Genomic DNA, 19,192 nt, shown 5'->3' with positions numbered 1-19,192 from the left:
GGTGTTCTCTCACAAGGAAGCAGCGTATTTGAAGTGTTGCCTTAAAATACATCCGCTGGTGTGCTAATGTTTAGCTCAAATGTTGCTAATCCACCCAGTAAAAGCTAAAAAATGAACTTCAGCTAATAGGAAGTCTAACTGTTACACCCGCCATGTAACAGCGCAATGCTACGCTAGCTGCACCTAACAGAGAGCAAGCGTTAAAACCCGCCTCATGGATCTGGTTGGGTGCTTCCAGTTACCACTGGGAGCACTGGGAGAAGGTAGCTTGACTTTTTCACAGATTATGTCGGCCCTGGGCCTTAAGGGCTGGGCTGCAGGTGTTGCTTTTGTCTGTCCTTGTGCTCCTCCCCTTTACAGGTGCTGCTGATCAGGTTGATTGGGAGTGCAGAGTACTTAAACCTGGCTGTCTCCATCTTCTGGTCTCCTTCAGCATCCACTCTGCCTTGATGCTTGTAGTGTTTTGTTGCCAGGCCTCAGCGCCTTTCCTTTTTGCACATTTGAGTTTGTCTTTGTTTTTGCACTTCAACACTTCCATATGCACTCATACAACACATCCAAGCATTTGCATTACACCACTGATACTGATATCCACAATCCATTGTTGTTTTTGTTAATATTCATTTTTCTACACTTTGGCCCCTGCATGGTCTCCCGTTTTGTTATGACCTTGAGCCAGTCGTAACAATGTCGCATACCATCATAGTGACACTTTGAACAGTTAAAGTATTTTTTTCTTAGCTTTAGCAAATATTTTATTGCCTAAAATGTTTATTTTCTTATTTTATAAAATATAAAAGATTTCTGTAATATTTTCTATTACATTCGTGCATGGTTAAACGAAAAATCAGCAAAATGCGAGGATTTTTAAAAACCCAATTAATCGTAATAATAATAGAGATATTAATGCAATACGTTAGTTGCAGCTGTATCCACGCTTATTAAAAGATGATCCTGGTTTTCCACAGTCCTGACCCTACAGTCGTTCCGGTGGGATTCCTCCTTGTACTTCTCCATTCTGCAGAATGACGTTCGGCTGGTCCGGTCGGCCAGACTGTGGAGTGGTGCGGCGTGTTGCTGTTTGAGCTGAAATCATGCGCACGGTTTGCTGCAGATGGGACCATCACCGACTCCTGACACTTCCGCTGCAGCCAAACCCAACTCTTGTGGAGCAGATGTCTGATGATTGGCCCCATCTGTTGTTGTTTGTGTCGCTTTGTGAAGCTCGTCGCGAGGCTGCGGAGTCAACATCCACTCATACATACAGAGTGTTTTCTGTACCTGGCAGGTAATTTTTCAAACCCAAAACAGGCCTAACAAGCTTTTAAAACTGTGTTTCCCGCCTTTTAAATAGCTAAGTTGACTTAATTATTAATGTGACGCTTCAGCACAAACAATTCTCCCACAAACCAAACCAGAAAAAGCGTTTTTACGACATGGCGAAATGCGGCAGACTAACCATTTCCCCATCGATTCTGCTCGATTTAACCCGCTAACATATTCAACTGGAAGCTTCTAGCTAAGAAATGCATGAGCAAGCACACGGAGGCAGGAGAGACAGCTTTAATCTGCGTATTTAAATAAACATTACAGCTGTGGATCATCTGCCAGTTACAAAAATGTATATTCAGGAGCAACAGAGATGATGAGTTCCTCCTGTTTGGCTAAAACAAAGCTAAAGTTTGTTTCTGTCACACTTTAAAGTTTCACATCAGATTTTACACAAAGGAGAAATCCTACAACCACTAAAATGAGGCTACGGTATTTTTGTTCACCTTTCCTGGGGGAGGGAGTCTGGTCTTCTTCAGGCTTTCCTGTCGTTTACTTCAGTGGTTCTTGGTGCAGCGCCCCCACAGGTGAGACTGGGAACAGTTTTCTCAAATTCGTTAGTGAACTATATCCTGACTAGAAAGTCCAATTCGTTTGGGGAGGTGTGAATGAGTAATTGAACTCGGCACCAAATGGACCGGAGGCATCTCTAAAAGCAGGAAGTGGATCATTGGAAGTCAAAATTGGAATGCAGGGCATTCTGGGTAAGTACCACCAAAGCAAACTCGTTAGTGTATTATTGGCAGGAAAATTAGCTTGTGTTCTTCTGCCAAAGACAAAAGAGAAATCCTACTACCGCTAAATTCTGACGCCATTTCATTTTTGTTTACCTTTCGTGAAAAAGAAAGTCGCACTGGTCTTTTTCAGAGGTTTTAGTGAGGTTACTTCAGTGTTTCTTGGTGCAGCGCCCTCACAGGTGAGGAGGGGAACAGGGGTTTCAAAGGGGATAGTTTAACACAGTGGTCCCCAAACTACGGCCCGCGGGCCGGATCCGGCCCGCGGGCCAGAGAGCATTCAGATTCTTTTTCATATACCGTATTTTCCGGACTATAAGCCGCTTATATGTGGATTTTTCTTCAACCACTAGTGGGCTCTTTAGCAGGAACTGAATCATTGGAAGTCAAAATTGGAAATAAAAGAAAGCACCCATTAAAATGGAATTAGGTTTTAATAGGGAATTGAAATTTGAGAATGTTGATCAGTTAAATATCATTGAGGGGAAAAATATTTTTCGTTCTTTTTAAATAATACTGGGATCATTATGAGAATTTGAGGTATAGATATTAGGATCCAGTAGATGGCAGTAGTGCAACAATAATGGATGCAATCTGCTGTTGAAATATAAAGAAGAAGAAGAAAGTGCCCATTTTCATTTAGCACGTTAGTAGCAACACGAAGGATCAGCACTTTTACTGTTACAGTTACCGTTCGGAAATGACCGTAATCAGTTCAGTTAAATCTAAACTTGGCAACTTTTCTTTTTCACCGTAATAAATGTGATATTTAATTGACCTGTTATGACTCAAATGTTGGGTGTCCGCCCCCCTCTGCTGCTGCTGCATCGCTGTGGAAAACCTGGAGAGGCAGAGATATCTGTGGCTTAGATATTTATGTTTACTGGTTTAAAATTAAAAAAAACTTTGGGGTTGTGGCTTATAGTTCGGAAAATACGACTATAATCCTTCCTGGATTTATTCTGTGAAGAATCCAGAGAGGGTTATTTGGTTATTATTTATTCATTAATAGTGTTATTTATTTCCTGACTTTTGTTCTCTGAAGAACCCAGAGAATGTTATTTGATTTTGCTTTCTGGAAAACAATACATTTTAACATTTAGGCAATCGTCACACTTTTTCTGTCACAAACTGACTCCGGCCCCCATTAGAGAAGGGAAAAGTCATGTGGCCCTCACAGGAAAAAGTTTGGGGGTTTAACACAATACATTGTATATTCAGCAGTAAAACCAGCAGATCAAATGTCTTCTTTGGTTGCTAGGTAACGGCGCAGTGCCGGTGGAATGTGACTCAACATTCTGGAAGTTTTTGAAAGAGCCCGTTTTCCAAACACCAAAAAACAGTAACTTATATATATATATATATATATATACATCCAGCAGTTTTTTTTTAAACTGCTGGATGTGGGTTTTAAGCGCTTGGGTTGTTATTGGAACCAGTACAGACAAAAGGAATTTTTGTGAAACATTTACATTCCTTCAAGTTCAAACCATCCCACAATAAACTTATACAACAAATTCACACTTGTAGACAGTTTGTTTATGTGCTTATTGTTAGTAAAATTTCACATTAAAGGGTTGAAGGGAATTTATTTCTCTTCCTGATCTTGGATGGATATTTTTTCTGCTTGGCCTTTAGGACTTTAGGAAAGCATAAAAAAAAACTGCATAGCTTAATTTTTACAACCTAAAACAGATCAAAATCATTCCTTCTCTGAGAGGTTTCTTGGAGCCAGACCAAGACGACCTCCAGAGGCGGGTCAGAAGTCCAAAGTGTCCCGCTGGTACTCCAGCTGCGGGCTGTTCTGGCTGTAGAACTGGCTGAACCAGCGGCGGTGCCTCCGAACCGCAGCATCCTCCTTCACTAGCAGCGGCTTGGAAATATACGTCTTGTTGTTCCAGATCATCACGTCACGTTCAAACTGCAGACGCAAACAAACAAACAAACAAACATCTGGATCTGGTGACTTAACTGGAACCAGGAGTTGATTCTCATTATGATGTTTGTTATGCTGTCTTGTCTCAGTAAATTATCATGACTCAGCAGCAGGGGGTTTGCTGCTAAATGTCACAGTGACTCTAGCTGCAGCTGAGATCTGGCATTTCACTTCCCGGCAGCTGTCATCTGTTTCTATTCAGCACCACATTGGAGAAAAAAAAGATTTCTGATTTAGTTTGATCAAACTATTTGATTGTAATTATAATCTACAGCTTTTAAACCAACATTTAATTGGATTTTTATGCTAATTTACACGTTTTTCTGCCTCGTTCAAACAGCTGACAGTTTCTTCACCATCCAGCTAATTATCAGCTTTAATGAGGAAGTATTTACACTTTTTCTGTGACTGTACGGCGCGAGGAGGAGCGGGTGATGCATGCACCCAGCAATCTCTTCAAATTAAAGTCATTTTGAAGGAAATACACAACATACTAGGGCTGTGTAATAATATTGATTTTGCGATATATATCGATATTTTCTTTGCTAGAAAAAAATCGATATTCATCCGCAAGTATCGTAACATCCTACTGTCACCTTGCTCACTCACTGCTTGCTTCGCCAGGAGAGTGATTCGGTCATCAGGCTTAGAGTGATTCCTTCAGATGTTAAGTGTCAAGGTTAAAAAGGTATCAAACTTTTCAGAGCAGGGTACGTGGTGCACTTTATTTACTTTACAAATGCATGTAAGCTACAGTTTGTACTGTTTCATTTAAAAGAAACATGTTTTCTCACCACTTCTTTGATTCATTTTGTTGGTGTAGCACTTTAGTGCCGTAAAGTGCTACACCAACACTGTTGTGTGTAGCAGAAGACTTTAAGTCTGTGTTCATGTCCAGCCAGAGCCAGAGCCAGGTATTGTGTAGTTGGTGCTTTTAATCAGTTTTCAGTTAAATTAATTCAACTCTATAAGAGTCACAGAATGTCACCAAAATCACTCTGTTCCTCTAAAATCTTTCAGAAAATCGCAAAAGTGTATTGAATGGTATTGTTTGCTGAATATCGCACTATATATCATATTGTGAGCAGAATATCGTGTATCATATCGTGAGATTATTGTATCACTACAGCCCTACAACATACTGCAATAAAAGAACAGATCCAACATTTAAAAATAAAATATTTAAAAGGGGATTTTTGGTTTTCATTTAACTTGCTTAATAAATTAAATTAATAATTTATTTTACTTCTAACGTGAACTTAACATCAACGACGAACTCACAATATGTAGATAAGCTTAAATAAAATAAAATTACAGGTTAAAAATTATCCTTTCAAATTTAATAACTGTTTATATATAATAAACAATTTCAAAACTTAAATATTTGAAGATTTTAAAAACAATATATTACATCATAAAATAAATAAAAATAAAATGGAAAAACAAAATACTGAAGGACTAAACCAAAGGTAGTAGTAAAACTATTTCTCTAAATAAAATAAGTATTAATACATACAGCATAAAATTAACAACATAAGTGACTCAAAAGGCAGACTGGATGATAAATGTACTAAATAAATCTTAGTTGTTAAGCTCGCCACTAATATGAAGCTTCTTTAATATTAAAATTAATGTAAAAATAGATAAAATTATTACAAAGATGATCAGAACTAAACCATCAAAGCAGTGGCTGATTAAGGCAAATTAGAATACATCCTTTTGTTATAAACTTGCAACTGATAATGAGCTATTTTGGCATGTGAAAAATAAAATTATTTTAAAAATGAATAAAACAGAAATAAAACAAAAGGTAGAGCAGCTGAAAATGCAGTCAATAATCTTTTCAGATTTGAACAAATCTCAAATTCACACCTAATGAGGAACAATTTCACTATTTATGTCTAAGATTGAATAAAATATGAATTAAAAGAACTAAAACATAAATTCATAATGCTGCACCTGGATGGATTCTCCTTTGAGGATGAATTTGGGCACCACAGCCGGGATGTTCCTCTGGTAGAACATGGTGTGAGTTACGCACTGCAGCAGCGGCTCCACTGGCGTCACGCAGTGCATCATCAGCCCCCGGCCCAGGAAGCTGTGGTCGAACCGCAGAAACACCAATCCTGGGCCCACCTGGAACAGTTACGAACAGCACTGAACCGGGAATAAAAACAAGTGCTTAAACCCATTGATTGTTGTTATTAGGATTGTAACTTATTAATATAGTTATCAAAAAATGTACATTAGCTAACTATATAGTTAGCTATGCTAACCGTAAAGTGCTACACCAACACTGTTGTGTGTAGCAGAAGCTAATGCTAAATCGCCAACTTCAATTCCAATCATAGCCCTTAAGCACCAATTTAGTTTTAACATGTTAATTTACATGTTCTGTAAAGTCCTAAGATACTATTTTCATGTTTATATCGTTTTCTCTGCTATTTTATTTTGCTCTTTGAAAGAAAGTAAAACGGAGGAAACAGGAACTGCTGTGTAAACACTCTTCAGCCACTTCAAAATAAGAGCTTGAATATTAACGGCTTGAAGGATTCTTAGCAGTTTATAACCAAGAGTTCATAATAATTTACATGTTATAAATCGCCCTTGGAAGTTGTATTTATGAAAATATTTTGTTGTCTGCAAGAAACTTTTTAATGTGAAGAAAGTAATACAAAAAGCCTGCTTTATAATTTTAATTTAATTATTTAAAAATGTAAATATGTGGTTTCAGCTGTGTGCACTGTATTTACCGTACCTGTCTGGCCACAACGCGCAGATCCAGCAGAGGCAAACGGCAGCCAAACAAGGTGAGTGAATGATTGACCCTCATCTGAGCGCAGTGACTGTTGGGCTCAGGCTCCGGATCCCATTCAACCTACGAGGGAAACCAAACAACAAGACAGACAGAAATTATTCACTGTTGCGGTCACAGTGAAATAACGATTACAAAGGTCAGACAAAGACAATATCTGGATTCCTCTGGCTTATCGAGGAAGATTCATTATATAAAGACGCAAATCCCTGATAAGGCTGATAAAAGTGCTTCTATGAAACGGGAAAGGCACCAGAGGAATAAACAATCTGTTGAATAAACAGGAGCAAAGTGCACAGAGATAAAGGCGACTGAATGAGGCAAAGAAGAAGCTCTGAGCATTTTCAACATTTAAAGCAAGAGAGAATAAATGTTTGATTACCTTCCAGTCGTGTCGCACAAACTCCCAGGTTTTGCTGTTGATGTAGCGCAGATCCACTCCGCTGGGGAGGCCCGGAGTGTGCAGGTGACCCAGGTGAGCGATGTCCGCTCCGTTTTCTGGAATCTCCTGAAGAAACAAGCAATTTTAGCAACAACAGCGACACGTTTCTCTGATTTTTAATGAACTGCCCTCTAAATGTTCACTGAAAACCAAAAATCAACAAGTTAAATAATGAAAAATACATCAAAAACTGAAAAATCCCACTTTCACATAGTCTGTAAATGCATCAGCAAACTGTATCTTCTTTGGTGCAATTCTTATTTTTACTATAGTGGAAAATTAGACCAAGGCTATCAAAAGTATTGTAGGCTTTAATATTTCAAATGCAACACCCTGAAACAAAATTTCCCAACGTATTGATCCATAATCAAGAAATAATAATAAAGATTAAGAAAGTGACAAAATATTGGTTAATTACAACCAGTAAGTTATATTATAAAGTATTGTGCAGCCCTTAATCCAAATACAGTATAAGAAAATTTAGTGGAAGAAAAAAGTGTGATATGAAACAAGCGAACAGTGAAGCAACAGATTTAGTAATTCAGTTCATTGTGAAGTTGGAAAAGCAAAAAACAGATGAAAATGTTGGTTAATTACCAATCTTGTCGCTGTAATACTAAACAGAAATTTAAAAATGTCCAAATATATCCAAAAATACCACTGGAAAACTTAGTGGAAGAAAAAAAGGTGAACAGTAAAGCAACAGATTTAGAAGTACATCTTGAATGTAGTGCTGGCCTACCATCAAAACACACGAACAGAACATTATGTAGAAGAAAAAAGTGATGAAACGGATAAACTAGCACAGTTCACTGCAAAAACAGAAAATATAATCAAGTATTTTTGGTTTAGTTTTTATTACACGTAAAATAAGACAAAACTAACTTACAAGTAACTTTTCAGACAGAAAAAGGACCTTATTTTAAGTCAATAATCCCATATTTATAAAAAAGTTCTAGCTCCATTGGTAGAATGTTCCTCTGCGCCGTAACCTAGCAACCTAGCAACGTCGGCCGTTACCTAGCAGCGTCGGCTGTTACCCAGCAACCCAGTTCTAGTTCCATTGGCAGACTATTTCACTTGGAACATGGGAAACATGTCTTGTTATATATATTTTAAGCTCTAATAGTTCAGCTGCTTCCAGATGAACGTGGATATTTAGTTAGAATTTTTTCCACCTGCCTGAATGTGGCAGTTGATGAAATGCTCGGTTCTGCCTCTGTAGACCCACTGGCCGTTAGCGACCTCCGGCTGCTCCGGGACCCTCCACTGCGGTTCCAACCCGTCACAATGGAACCAGATCAGAACCTGCTGGTTCACCTCACAGCTGGGCCAGCGGCGCACCTGGGCAAACTCAGGTACTGAGAGGGAAGAACATATGTGTGTAAACACAGGTAAGAAATTACAAGAAATACACCGACTTTATGATACAATACTGAAGGAGCTCAAGAAGAAAATGTTATTATTCCAAATTTAAGAAAAGAAATGGAGGACACAAGGAAGGAAGAATAGAAAGGAAGGAAGGAGAGACCATTGTGAAAATGGAATACAGAGTAAAGTCATAAAAACTAACATTTTCCAGCGCATTTAGCGATGGAACCACTGAAACCAAAGACAGGAAGCTGTCTGTGCTGTTTTCGTACCTTTATCTGAGTACGGAATCTTCTCACATTTCCCGTCGCTTCCCCGATACTGCCAGCCATGGAACGGGCATTCGATGCAGTTTCCCAACACGCGGCCCCCCATAGCCAGGTTGGCGCCCAGGTGGGGGCAGTACGCGTCCAGCACATGGGCTTTCCCATCGTGGCCCCGAAACACCACCAGCTGCTGACCTGAACGACAAAACATTGAAAAAACAGGCCATGAGACGGCTTTACACTGGTAGGTGGTACCAGAACCTTCAACAGAACCTAGTTTGTACTGTAACATGCTAAAGAAGGCTAACTGTAGCACTGCAACACAGCTAGCTGGTACAGCAAGTTAGCATTAGTGCAGCTGGAACAACTAATTTGCCTTAGTACTGTACAACATGTTAGCTTTAGCACTTCTACCAGTAGTGCAAGTTAGCCTTAGCATTACTGGTACAGCAAGTTAGCAAGTTAACTTTAGCACTGCTAACTTGTACAACAGATTACCCTATGCACTGCAACACAGCTAGCTCGTTCAGCATGTTAGCCTTACTGCTCCTGATACAGCAAGGTAGCCTTAGCACTGCAACACAGCTTGCTGGTTCAGGAAGTTAGCCTTAGCACTGCTGGTACAGCACGTTAGCAAGTTAACTTTAGCACTTCTAGCTTGTACAACAGATTAGCCTCAACACTGCAACACAGCTAGCTGGTTCAGTAAGTTAGCCATACCACTGTGACACAGCAGATGTGTCCAAATTCAGGGGCTGCAGTGTAATGTTAGCATCAGTGCTGTAGCAACCGTAGCCACTGAAGGAGTCAAATATGTTGTATTTATTTTAAAATCTTTTTATTTATTCTTGTTGATGCTAGATCGTGCTTAGCACCAGTTTTATCCAACTCTTCATATCGATCTGGGTTGTTGTGGTCTGAGCTGAACAGGTAGCGCTAATACTTGCTGAGCTAATCATGATGGAAAGGACCAGAGCAATATTCACCAGGGCATAGTTTGACATTTAACAGGCAGAAATGTCAACAGGGCGGTCGATGGAGCTGCACACTTGACACGTTTGATAAATATCCAAGCCACTCAGAATATTATTTTTGGATCTTATGTAACATCCTTTGGTGCTCAAAATGGCATCATATCTAAATAAAGAAAATGAGATCAGGTACTAAATACACGTCAATAAAAGTAAACAAAACAACTTGTATTGCATAATTTATGTAAGCAATCTTACATGATATTTTTATATAATCTTTTAAAATAAATGTAACAAACAATTTAGTCATTGATTATTATTCTGACATAATCTGACACTCTTCATGATGGAAGTGAACATCATTAAGGTAAAAGAGATTAGTGTTGATTTCTGAAATGGCAACAAGACAAACCTGTAACTGCAACAAAAAAGGCTGGTCAAGGGCCTTATGCAAATGATTAATGTGCATAAATATCCAATATGGCTGCCACAAATAAAATACAGATGCATGTAGGAACTATTTGTTCCTACAAATAATTGTTTGTATCTCTTTAAACCAGCACTATACACAATAAAACCTCAACAAAACTATCTGCTAGCAGCAATTAGCACCAAAAACAGATGGCCAATCCCACTGGTTTTCCAACTAGCAATGCGCTCATTTTGACTGTGATGTCATTCATAAATCCGAGTTTTACATTATTGATCGCCAAATAAGTAGGAGTGTGCCAAAATATCGTTTTTCATAAAAATCCAGATTGTCAAATTAAAATGTCCCAAACTTGATTTAAAAAATAAAATAAATCCGTCGTCTGCCAGCCTCCATCTTGTAACCATGCAGTGTTGATTATTGTGTACAAAACCAAAACTTATTGGTTGTGATGCCATTTTCATTAAATTAGTTGCAAATTGTCTCAAAATGACAATATTGTTGTTTATCTCAATAATTTCTGGGATCATTTATCTACCAGTAAAGTTTGTTAAATGCACTTTTCATACGTCTGCAGTTCTTCAAAAGCAGAAAACATCCAATTTCAGGCCATTTCTCAATATTCTGTTACAGCATCTTAAACATTAATCCACTTTTTAATTACATTTTCTTCATCTGTCACAGTAATCAAACCTGTAGGCTGAGCTGAAGATAAGGATGAATAAGCAATAAATTAATCGCATGATAAATTAAAATGATCTCAAAAATGTCCATTTGTTTAATTTATTGTTTTTCTTTTTCTCATACCAAAAACTGGATGATGAAGTCTTTAGCCTTTTGGTTTCAACTAGCCACTTTTTTAAAAAACATATGTTTGTTTACAGAGACTTCATAATTCATTTGATTTGTTGCTTTGCTTCTTTATTTTGGATATTTAAAATGTCTTCCAGTTCCAGTGTCTCAAAACAACAATATTATCGTTTATTGCGATAACTGCTGGGACAATTTATCGTCCAGCAAAATGTGTTATTGTGACAGGCCTGTTTTGTCCCAGCTGTGAATGATAACTTAGTGAATAAATGTGCTAAAAACAGGCCCGTCAGTAATACATTTTACTGGACGATAAATTCTCCCAGCAATTATCGCGATAAACGATAATATTGTTGTTTTGAGACCTTTTTCAAGTAATAAAATGGCAATAGTACATTCTCAAAGATTAATAAACTTTAAATCGTAATGAACGATTTAAAGTTCTTACATTGGAACTGTAAGATATGTTAAATATCCAAAATAAACAATCAAAACAACAAATAAAATGAGTTATGTAGTCTCTTAGTTGACTTTGGACCAGTTTTGGTAGAAAGAGAAAAACGAAGGAAATGATTGAGCTCATTTTAATTTATCATGCGATTGATTGATTTATTGTTTACTGCGACAGGAGTAATTTTCCTTCTTTCTTCCTCCGACGGCTCTTTCATCGCCCTGGCAGGATATCGTGGACGGATAACAAGAATAATCCCAACGCGCCGTGACACAGCTCTGCGCCGCTGCCAGAGCCTGTCGTTCTGCAGAACTCCATTCCCGTCTCAATCTGTTATGACAGCATCAGGCAAAATGTGCTCCGTAGGCAGAACCTGAGACAAGACGACTGCAGGAAGCGGACGAGAGGGAGACACAGAACCGATTCCCAGCCGGTGTCAGCAAAATATGGGAAACTGAAGCCACAGAGGCTGCAGGGAAAAAGAGCCAAACATCGTTCCTTGAATAAATCTGCTGCAGGACGAACACAGATGGTAAAAATGGAGGTTTTCCTATATCAGTACTTAACAAAAAGTTTACTTCAGGGCTGTCCAAAGTGTGGTCTGGGGGCCATTTGTGGCCGTTGGACTGATTTTGTGCGGCCCCAAACTGCAATTCAAATTATCCAAATTTGACCCATTGGTGCATATGGAGGCTTTTAATTTGTAATTTTCTTACAAGTTTTAACAAAAGGTAAAATTATGTTTATTTAGAGATTTTTACTAAAAAGGCGACTTTATTGCACCAAATCAGATTTAATTTATTAATCTTAGCTACATTTAGGAAAGTGACCCAAATCTGGTTCTTGTTACTGCAAATAAATTTGTTTAATCGAGCAAAAATACAGCAAACGTTGAAAATCTACAATGGAATATTATGTAGGTATTTAAAAAAAACAATACATTTCCACCAAAAAATTCAGAAATTTTGAGAGTAATCTCAGAAATTTTCTACAAAAAACTGGACATTTCTGACTTTCAAATGTTGAAAAGTTTCACCTCTTGAGATGTGAAAAATCATAATTTTTTCAATTTTTTTCTAGACATTTTCTGAGAGGAATTTTTGGTCGAAATTTACCTTTAATTATAGTTTTTTTTTCGGCCCATGACTTCATTTGACTCCACAATTTTGTCTCACATCACAAAAGGTTTGGATACCCATCATGTTTAAATGACATGAAAGAGGAAATACAGTGAAAATGTGTTTGAGGTCAACCACGTTGACCCCTAAGATTCAGGTTTCTCTCATTGCAGCTCTGAAGGTCAAACACTTTTTTGGCTTGAATTACTTTGTTTTCCCTTAATGAATAAAATCAGGGATAAACCAATAAGATATGAATTCATATCCGATATTAATATTGCTGTTGTGGTCGATAGCCGATATTTACCAGTATTATATGTATATTTTACTGCTATTTTGACTCTCTACCAGAAACAGATAAAAATAAATATCAGTTGTTCGTATCGGCTTAGTTTTATTTATCAGCCGATACCGATGTTGGTGCCGATGTATCATGATTCCCTCATGCTGGTATTTATGATTCTGCACATAAATACTTATCAACAGCTATATTCAAATAACATAAAATCTGTTTTTTGAATTAGAAATAGTGAAAATGTGTTTGAGTTCCAACATCTTAAATTCAGGTTCTCAGTGGAAAATTACAAAATGTGTTTCTCTCTCCTTCTCCTTCCAACTTGTAAAATGTTCCGTTTGCTTTTTTCATATGGCTTGCACAGCTTTCTTTTCCCTTAGTGAAACAAATAATTTTGTATTTACACAAGTTGTCTTTGTGTCATGATAAAAATAAAATAATAATAATAAAAACAAACAGAAGAAATCTAAGATTTTCACAGATAAATCTCTTTAAAACGTCATTTTCTCAATGGCTGTAATCAACCCTGTTGCTTGTGCATCATTTTATCTACCTCAGGTTTTCCTTCCACTCAACTTTCTGATAACAGCAATAAATCTGTAAACATTTCTTTGCATTTTTATTGATCTTCTGCTGATTATCCCATCAAACGGGTGGATAGTGGAAGGGAAATCTGGTGGTGAAAGCGGCTTTCCCTGTTGTGTTCCAGGCTCAGAAACTCTTTCATATTTGGCTCGTTTTGTTGATGTAATCCACGCCAAGCGACAGCGAACATGAAAGCCTCACATCTTCTTTGAAACCCCATCTTTAATGATCAAACACCCCAACCAGCCTGCAAACTGCAGAGAGACGAGAGCAGGATGTGAAGCCTCAGTAAATTCATTCTGCTCACCAAGCAGACAAAACTTTATCTTCATTATAAAGATACAAATAAGAATCGCTGTGGCGTGAATTCATGTTCAGGTTACCGCTGTGTAGAAAAATGCTGCAGCTGCAACTGCGTCTCAACCAGCAGATTGTTCTGCTGTTTGAATACCTGAAACTGAGCCGTACACTGCAAAAACACAAAATGTTACCAACCAATTCAGTCCAAATTTGACTGCACATATCTTATGAAATAAGACAAAACTAACCTTTCAGCAAAAAAATTTGTATTTTGAGTAAATAATTTCTTAATAATAATGTATTGGAGTAAACTCAACACAAATGTATGACAGACCTTTCAGCAAATTGTTTCACAACAGAAAACATTTACATCAAATGAGTTACGGAGGCAAATTACTGATTAATGACTTAATATGAAGTTAACTGATCTCATCAATCAACTAGCAATTAATTGATAAGCAGCCATTTCAGTTTTCGTTTCAGAAAACATCATTAAATTTTAACGATATTGTGCGTCACCTGCATTAAATACCGACTGAATAAATGTGTTTTAAACAAACTTCGACATGTTTAAGAATAATATTGACAAAACAGAAAAATTAAAGATTAAACTTGATAAGCTTGTAGAGTTTTTACAGTGGTGCATTAGATTAGATTTGTAGAAATAAAGGACATTTCCATGATAAATTCTGAATTTTTCTATAAAAACAAAGAAATTTGTGAGCCAGAAAGGTTGAAAATTTGTTAGAAAAAATTTGAGAAATTTTGGCATTTCCAACATTTTCCAATTTTCATGTTTCAAAAAACATGAAAATTTCTGAGTTTCAAAAGTTTAAGCCTCTTGAAATTCCAAAATGTCCATGTTTTTCTAGAAAATTTCATGGCTTAATCTCAAATTTTCAGATTTTTTTCTAACAAATTTTCAACTTCCGCAGCTCATAAAATGTTTGTGTTTTTTCTAGAAAATTTCTGAGATCAATCTGAAAATTTCAATTTTTTTTCAGCTTTTCAAACCCAGAAATTTCCTTATTTTGTCTCAGAAATTTCTTAGATTAAAATGAACATTTCTGAGTTTTTTGGCAGAAATGTACTCTCTTTAATTTTAATTTATTTTTTTTTACATCTACAGTGGCTATGGTACACTGTCAGATTTTGCACGTTTGCTGTATTTAAAGAGAAAAGGATCCAGTTTTCAGTTTCTTTTTGGCTCGATTAAACAAACTTATTTTTGGTAATAAGAGCAGAACTCCAGTCACTTTCTTTCAAAACGTTTCCTAAATTTAACCAAGTTTAATAAATGAAGTAAAAACTGATTTCAGTGAAACTCTCTAAATAAACACGGTTTAAAACGTGGCCTTAAAAACAAACACTTTTTTGTTGTTTTTAACATTTTTTTATTGTAAGAAAATTACAAATTAAAAGCCTCCACCGGCTTTACCGGGTCAAATTTGTATCATTTTTGTATTGCAGTGGGGCCACACAAAATCAGCCCAAGTGCCACTAATGGCCCCGGGGCCACACTTTAAACACCCGTGGAACTGATTGTAATCTAATAAACCAATAATCAACAAGTGGAGTATAATTTTCCTGATATTTGATGATTTTTTTTTGTCTTGTTCTGCCCCATAAAATGACAGTAATACTTTGTAAATGAACTGAAATGAACTCTGTCGTCTGATAATTAGCAGCTCGCTCAGCCAGGAGGAACTTCGTTGGTATTATTTAATGAACTCGTTGCCTTTTTAAGCCACACCTCTTCATTTCAAAGGTAACCACAAGTCAAAGACGAGGTCAGAGAGTTTATCAGGAACTTTGTTTCTGCAGAAATGTTTCCAGGGACCCCAAAACAAAACCCAGACTTCTCTGAGAGAGACAACAATCTGGTATCTGGCACCAGCTCAAACAGAACCAGGAAAGCAAACAAAAAGCAAACACAACGGGCTTGTGGAAAATTTTGATGTGAAATAAACCGCAAGTAAAAAAGTGTGAAAGCTGTCAGTTTAGACTGATATTTTCTTTCACTTTCAGTATGTTTCGCTGCGTTTTGTTCCCAGTTTCACCATTAAATGTTTACAGTTTCACAACGAATCCAAGAGGAAACCCAAAGTGTTGCAAAGTGGGTTCTGCTGAACCCGTTTAAATTCTTACTCCTGGTTTCAGAGCCACCAACGTGAAACTAAAAGAGGCTGCGGTGTTGATGTTGGAGCGCTGACAGGCTTACAGCAGCAACGAGGAAGACTACTGACTAGACAAGCAGGAAGGAGAGAGAAGGCACAGAAGAAAGTGGCTGCATGCAAATATATTAACAGAAAGTTGAGTGGAAGGAAAACCTGAGGTAGAAAAATAGGCGCGGAAGTGTTTCGAAACACGCAGATATCTGCAGAACAACTTCCTTCTTCCTTGTGACACCTTAAGTGTTTTAACAAGACAAAATCAAAGTTACTAGAATCTATTTACAAAAATAATCCTCTACCCAGGAAAGTTGAGTGGAAGAAAAAACTGTGGGTGGATAAAAACAGCCTTGAGAGAAAGGCGGAACAAAACAAACCTGTACTGAGCAGATATTGGGATTCATTGGGATCAATAAAGTATTTTGGATTTTAATTGAATTGAACTGAAAATACTGAACACATTTTCTAGTAGAAATATCATCCTACGTCGGTTACTGGTGTCATGTAATAATCTGACTTCCTGAGAAACTGCATTTGGAATTAGTTTTAAAGAATTAAAAGATAAATAAGTTTATTTTACATGAAACTAGTAACATAAATCTTGGAAACTGCTGCTTCCGACCTCGGAGGCAGAGCTAGGTTCACCGAGGTGTTTTGAACGGCTGAGTGGTTGCCATGGGAACTGCCTCAAGAAAATTAAAATAAAATAAATAAGTTTTGGCACAAGGATGATTTTGTTTTGTGTCATGAAAACTGCAATGAAAACTCATTTTTCGCATCAACACCAGTCACATGATTGAAAACAGGATGTTGCTACTGGTAGAAACTAAGAAGAAGGCAGGAAGTAGTTGGAGGATATTTTGTTAAACTTATTCATGTTTTGATCTTAATTGTATTTCTTAAAATTTTCTACATCAGCAGAATGTCAGCGAAGTTTTGCTCACTTTTGTAGAGGAAGTGCAACTACAACAGATTTTTTATGGGGCAATAACTTTAAAACATGACAAAAAACTAAAACAAACTATTTTACATAATCCTGCCCTTGACCAGTAACCCTGTTTAGTCTAGCCAGTTTTTTTCCTCAAATATCACTCAGTTAAACTTAGTTACATGTAATCAATTACACTTACTTCACTAATATTTTTGAAAAAAATTTACTTTTAGGAGTATTTTTACTTCACTGTACTTTGAGTAATGTATTATGAAGTATTTCTACTCTTACTTGAGTAAAATTGGATTTTCTTCCCACTGAAGGAAAAACAAACATGTTTTAACCAAAAATTCACCAGATACACACCTATAGTTTCTGTTAAAGTTTCATAAGCTTTTATATCGAAAGAAACTAATTTAGAAAACAATATTTTTTGCTACTTATAGAAATTTTTGTAATTTTGGTCCGTAGAATACAGAAAATCCCCTTCACTTTACATTTTGATCGTTCGATTATGTAAATATTAAATGACTGATAATTTGATTACGTTTTCCCAAATACGTTTTTACTCTTACTCGAGTAATTTCTTTTACTTGAGTAAAATCTTTGTGTTGTCGCAGTTTCCAGACATCTGTGAAAATGACGTCACACTTCAACACTCTGGCAAAATAAAATATCAGAAGAAGAATTTGGAAGTAGTTTGCATATTTTCTGTTTCCAGAACAAAATAAAATGAAATTTCAGCGTTAAAAGTTGCGCCATACCTAGAATATAGGCGCTTCTGACCTCTCCCCGGCCCAGCATGTGGGAGTCTAGAACCCGGTACCAGCCGTTCGGGTAAACCGGCGGCAGCTCCCCGACTTTCCTCCGGCGACGCGCCTCGTTCGCGGCCCGCGCCTTGCTGCGCCCGTCCTCGGCGATGTATCCCACATCCTCCGGGGTCCGGAGCAGCTCCAGGGGCTGGAAGAGCAGCCGGTGCAGCCGGACCAGAACCAGGACGGTGACTCCGGCCGCCACGCACAGGACGAGCCGCTTCGCAAAGCCCCAGTCCTCCAGGTGGAAATCACTTGAGGGAAGCGTGAGGAGGACGGCTCCGAGTCCCAGTCCCACAGCCAGAGCCGCGTTGTTGGGCATGTTGTCCCTCGGGGGCCTCTGTATCTGCAGGCGGTTCGGGTTCAGGAAGTTACTCTTCAAGTTCGGATTTATTTACAGGCGTGTTTGCGCGTTAACGCCACACCTGAAGCTGAAAAGTTTTGAGGAGGATGGTTTTCCAAAAGGCTGGTGCTGCAAGTCAGCAGCAGGGTTGAAGTTGAATTAAAAAAAAAAAAAAAAAAGTAGGCCAACAGCAGAGAGGATTTGGATGAAAGTTCGCCAGAAGGTGTCACCATACTTTAGAGAGCAGGAGATCAAGGCTTACAGCGTCATGATTTAAGAAGATTGATCCATACAGTGTGAAATATTTATGTTTTTTATTATTATTACTTTAGTCATTTTTATATGACATTGTATTAGGGCCGTTGTAAATAGGGAAAAAAAGGAATACATTTCTACCAAAAAACTAACATTTTGAAATTAACCTTAGAAATGTACTAGAAAAAATGTTGTAATTTCTGAGCTTGAAAAAGAAAAAACTGATTTTTTTAGATTAATGAGCCTTTTTTAAAATATTTTTTTTGTTATTTTCTGAGTTTCAAAAGTTCAAAAATGTTAAAGCCAGGAAATGTCCTTGATTTTGTTTCTAGAACATTTCTGAGATTAACCAGTAAGGTTCAAAAATGTTCTCACAAATCTTTGATTTTCAAACTTAGAAATGTTCAAGTTTTCTCTAGAAAATGTCTGAGATCAATTTCAGAGTTTGATCACATTTTTCAAGAACATTTTTGAAATAAATCTCAAAACATTTGTTCGAGGCTATAAATCTGTTTGCGCCTGTTTATAGCTGTACGTTTGCAGTTTGTGTTGAAGGTGTAATTTTGCCTTTGGGTGTTTGGCAAAATGTGGTAGAGAGGTGATGACACACCCAAGTTTTTAGGCAGCATCAAAGGCGGTGTGACACTTTCAGCAGTAAAACTGTTTATTCTGGAAACCGTTGAGTATTTAAATGTGTCTTCATAATGAAGGTGTTACATCAGAACTGAAGTGCCAAACATACTTCAGCCCTGACCTGAGGTCAGCCTCTCCCATCTGTTTGTATCTTTTCAACATTGGCTACCAGCTCAGATCTGAAAGAGTTTCAG

At 37.4% G+C, this 19,192-nt stretch overlaps 1 protein-coding gene across 1 annotated transcript; it reads right to left on the bottom strand.

Moving 5' to 3' along the window:
- Nucleotides 1–1,548: 1,548 nt before the first annotated feature.
- On the bottom strand, nucleotides 1,549–18,267 carry LOC103461141 (cholesterol 7-desaturase nvd). The gene is made up of 7 exons (XM_081613587.1): nucleotides 17,720–18,267; nucleotides 8,900–9,088; nucleotides 8,439–8,617; nucleotides 7,197–7,322; nucleotides 6,758–6,877; nucleotides 5,959–6,135; nucleotides 1,549–3,984 (listed from the first exon to the last, which is right to left on the bottom strand). The coding sequence occupies exons 1-7, from the start codon at nucleotides 18,087–18,089 to the stop codon at nucleotides 3,823–3,825; spliced, it is 1,323 nt and encodes a 440-aa protein (XP_081469713.1). The 5' UTR covers nucleotides 18,090–18,267; the 3' UTR covers nucleotides 1,549–3,822.
- Nucleotides 18,268–19,192: the final 925 nt, after the last annotated feature.

The sequence above is a fragment of the Poecilia reticulata genome, chromosome 12, assembly GCF_904066995.2.
Source record: "Poecilia reticulata chromosome 12, P_reticulata-male-v2, whole genome shotgun sequence".
NCBI classification, from domain to species: Eukaryota; Metazoa; Chordata; class Actinopteri; order Cyprinodontiformes; family Poeciliidae; genus Poecilia; species Poecilia reticulata.
The sequence above is the reverse complement of the archived record's forward strand: the minus strand, read 5'-3'. Positions and strand labels throughout refer to the sequence as shown.

What these genes read in the sequence shown, in the direction of transcription:
- LOC103461141 (XM_081613587.1), bottom strand. Translation starts at nt 18,089, where the DNA reads ATGCCCAACAACGCGGCTCTGGCTGTGGGACTGGGACTCGGAGCCGTC. An exon ending in CAGAAGCGCCTATATTCTAG is followed by an intron (nt 9,089 to 17,719) that starts GTATGGCGCAAC and finishes TTTGTCGTTCAG; the next exon opens with GTCAGCAGCTGGTGGTGTTT. An exon ending in TGCGCGTTGTGGCCAGACAG is followed by an intron (nt 6,136 to 6,757) that starts GTACGGTAAATA and finishes TAACTGTTCCAG; the next exon opens with GTGGGCCCAGGATTGGTGTT.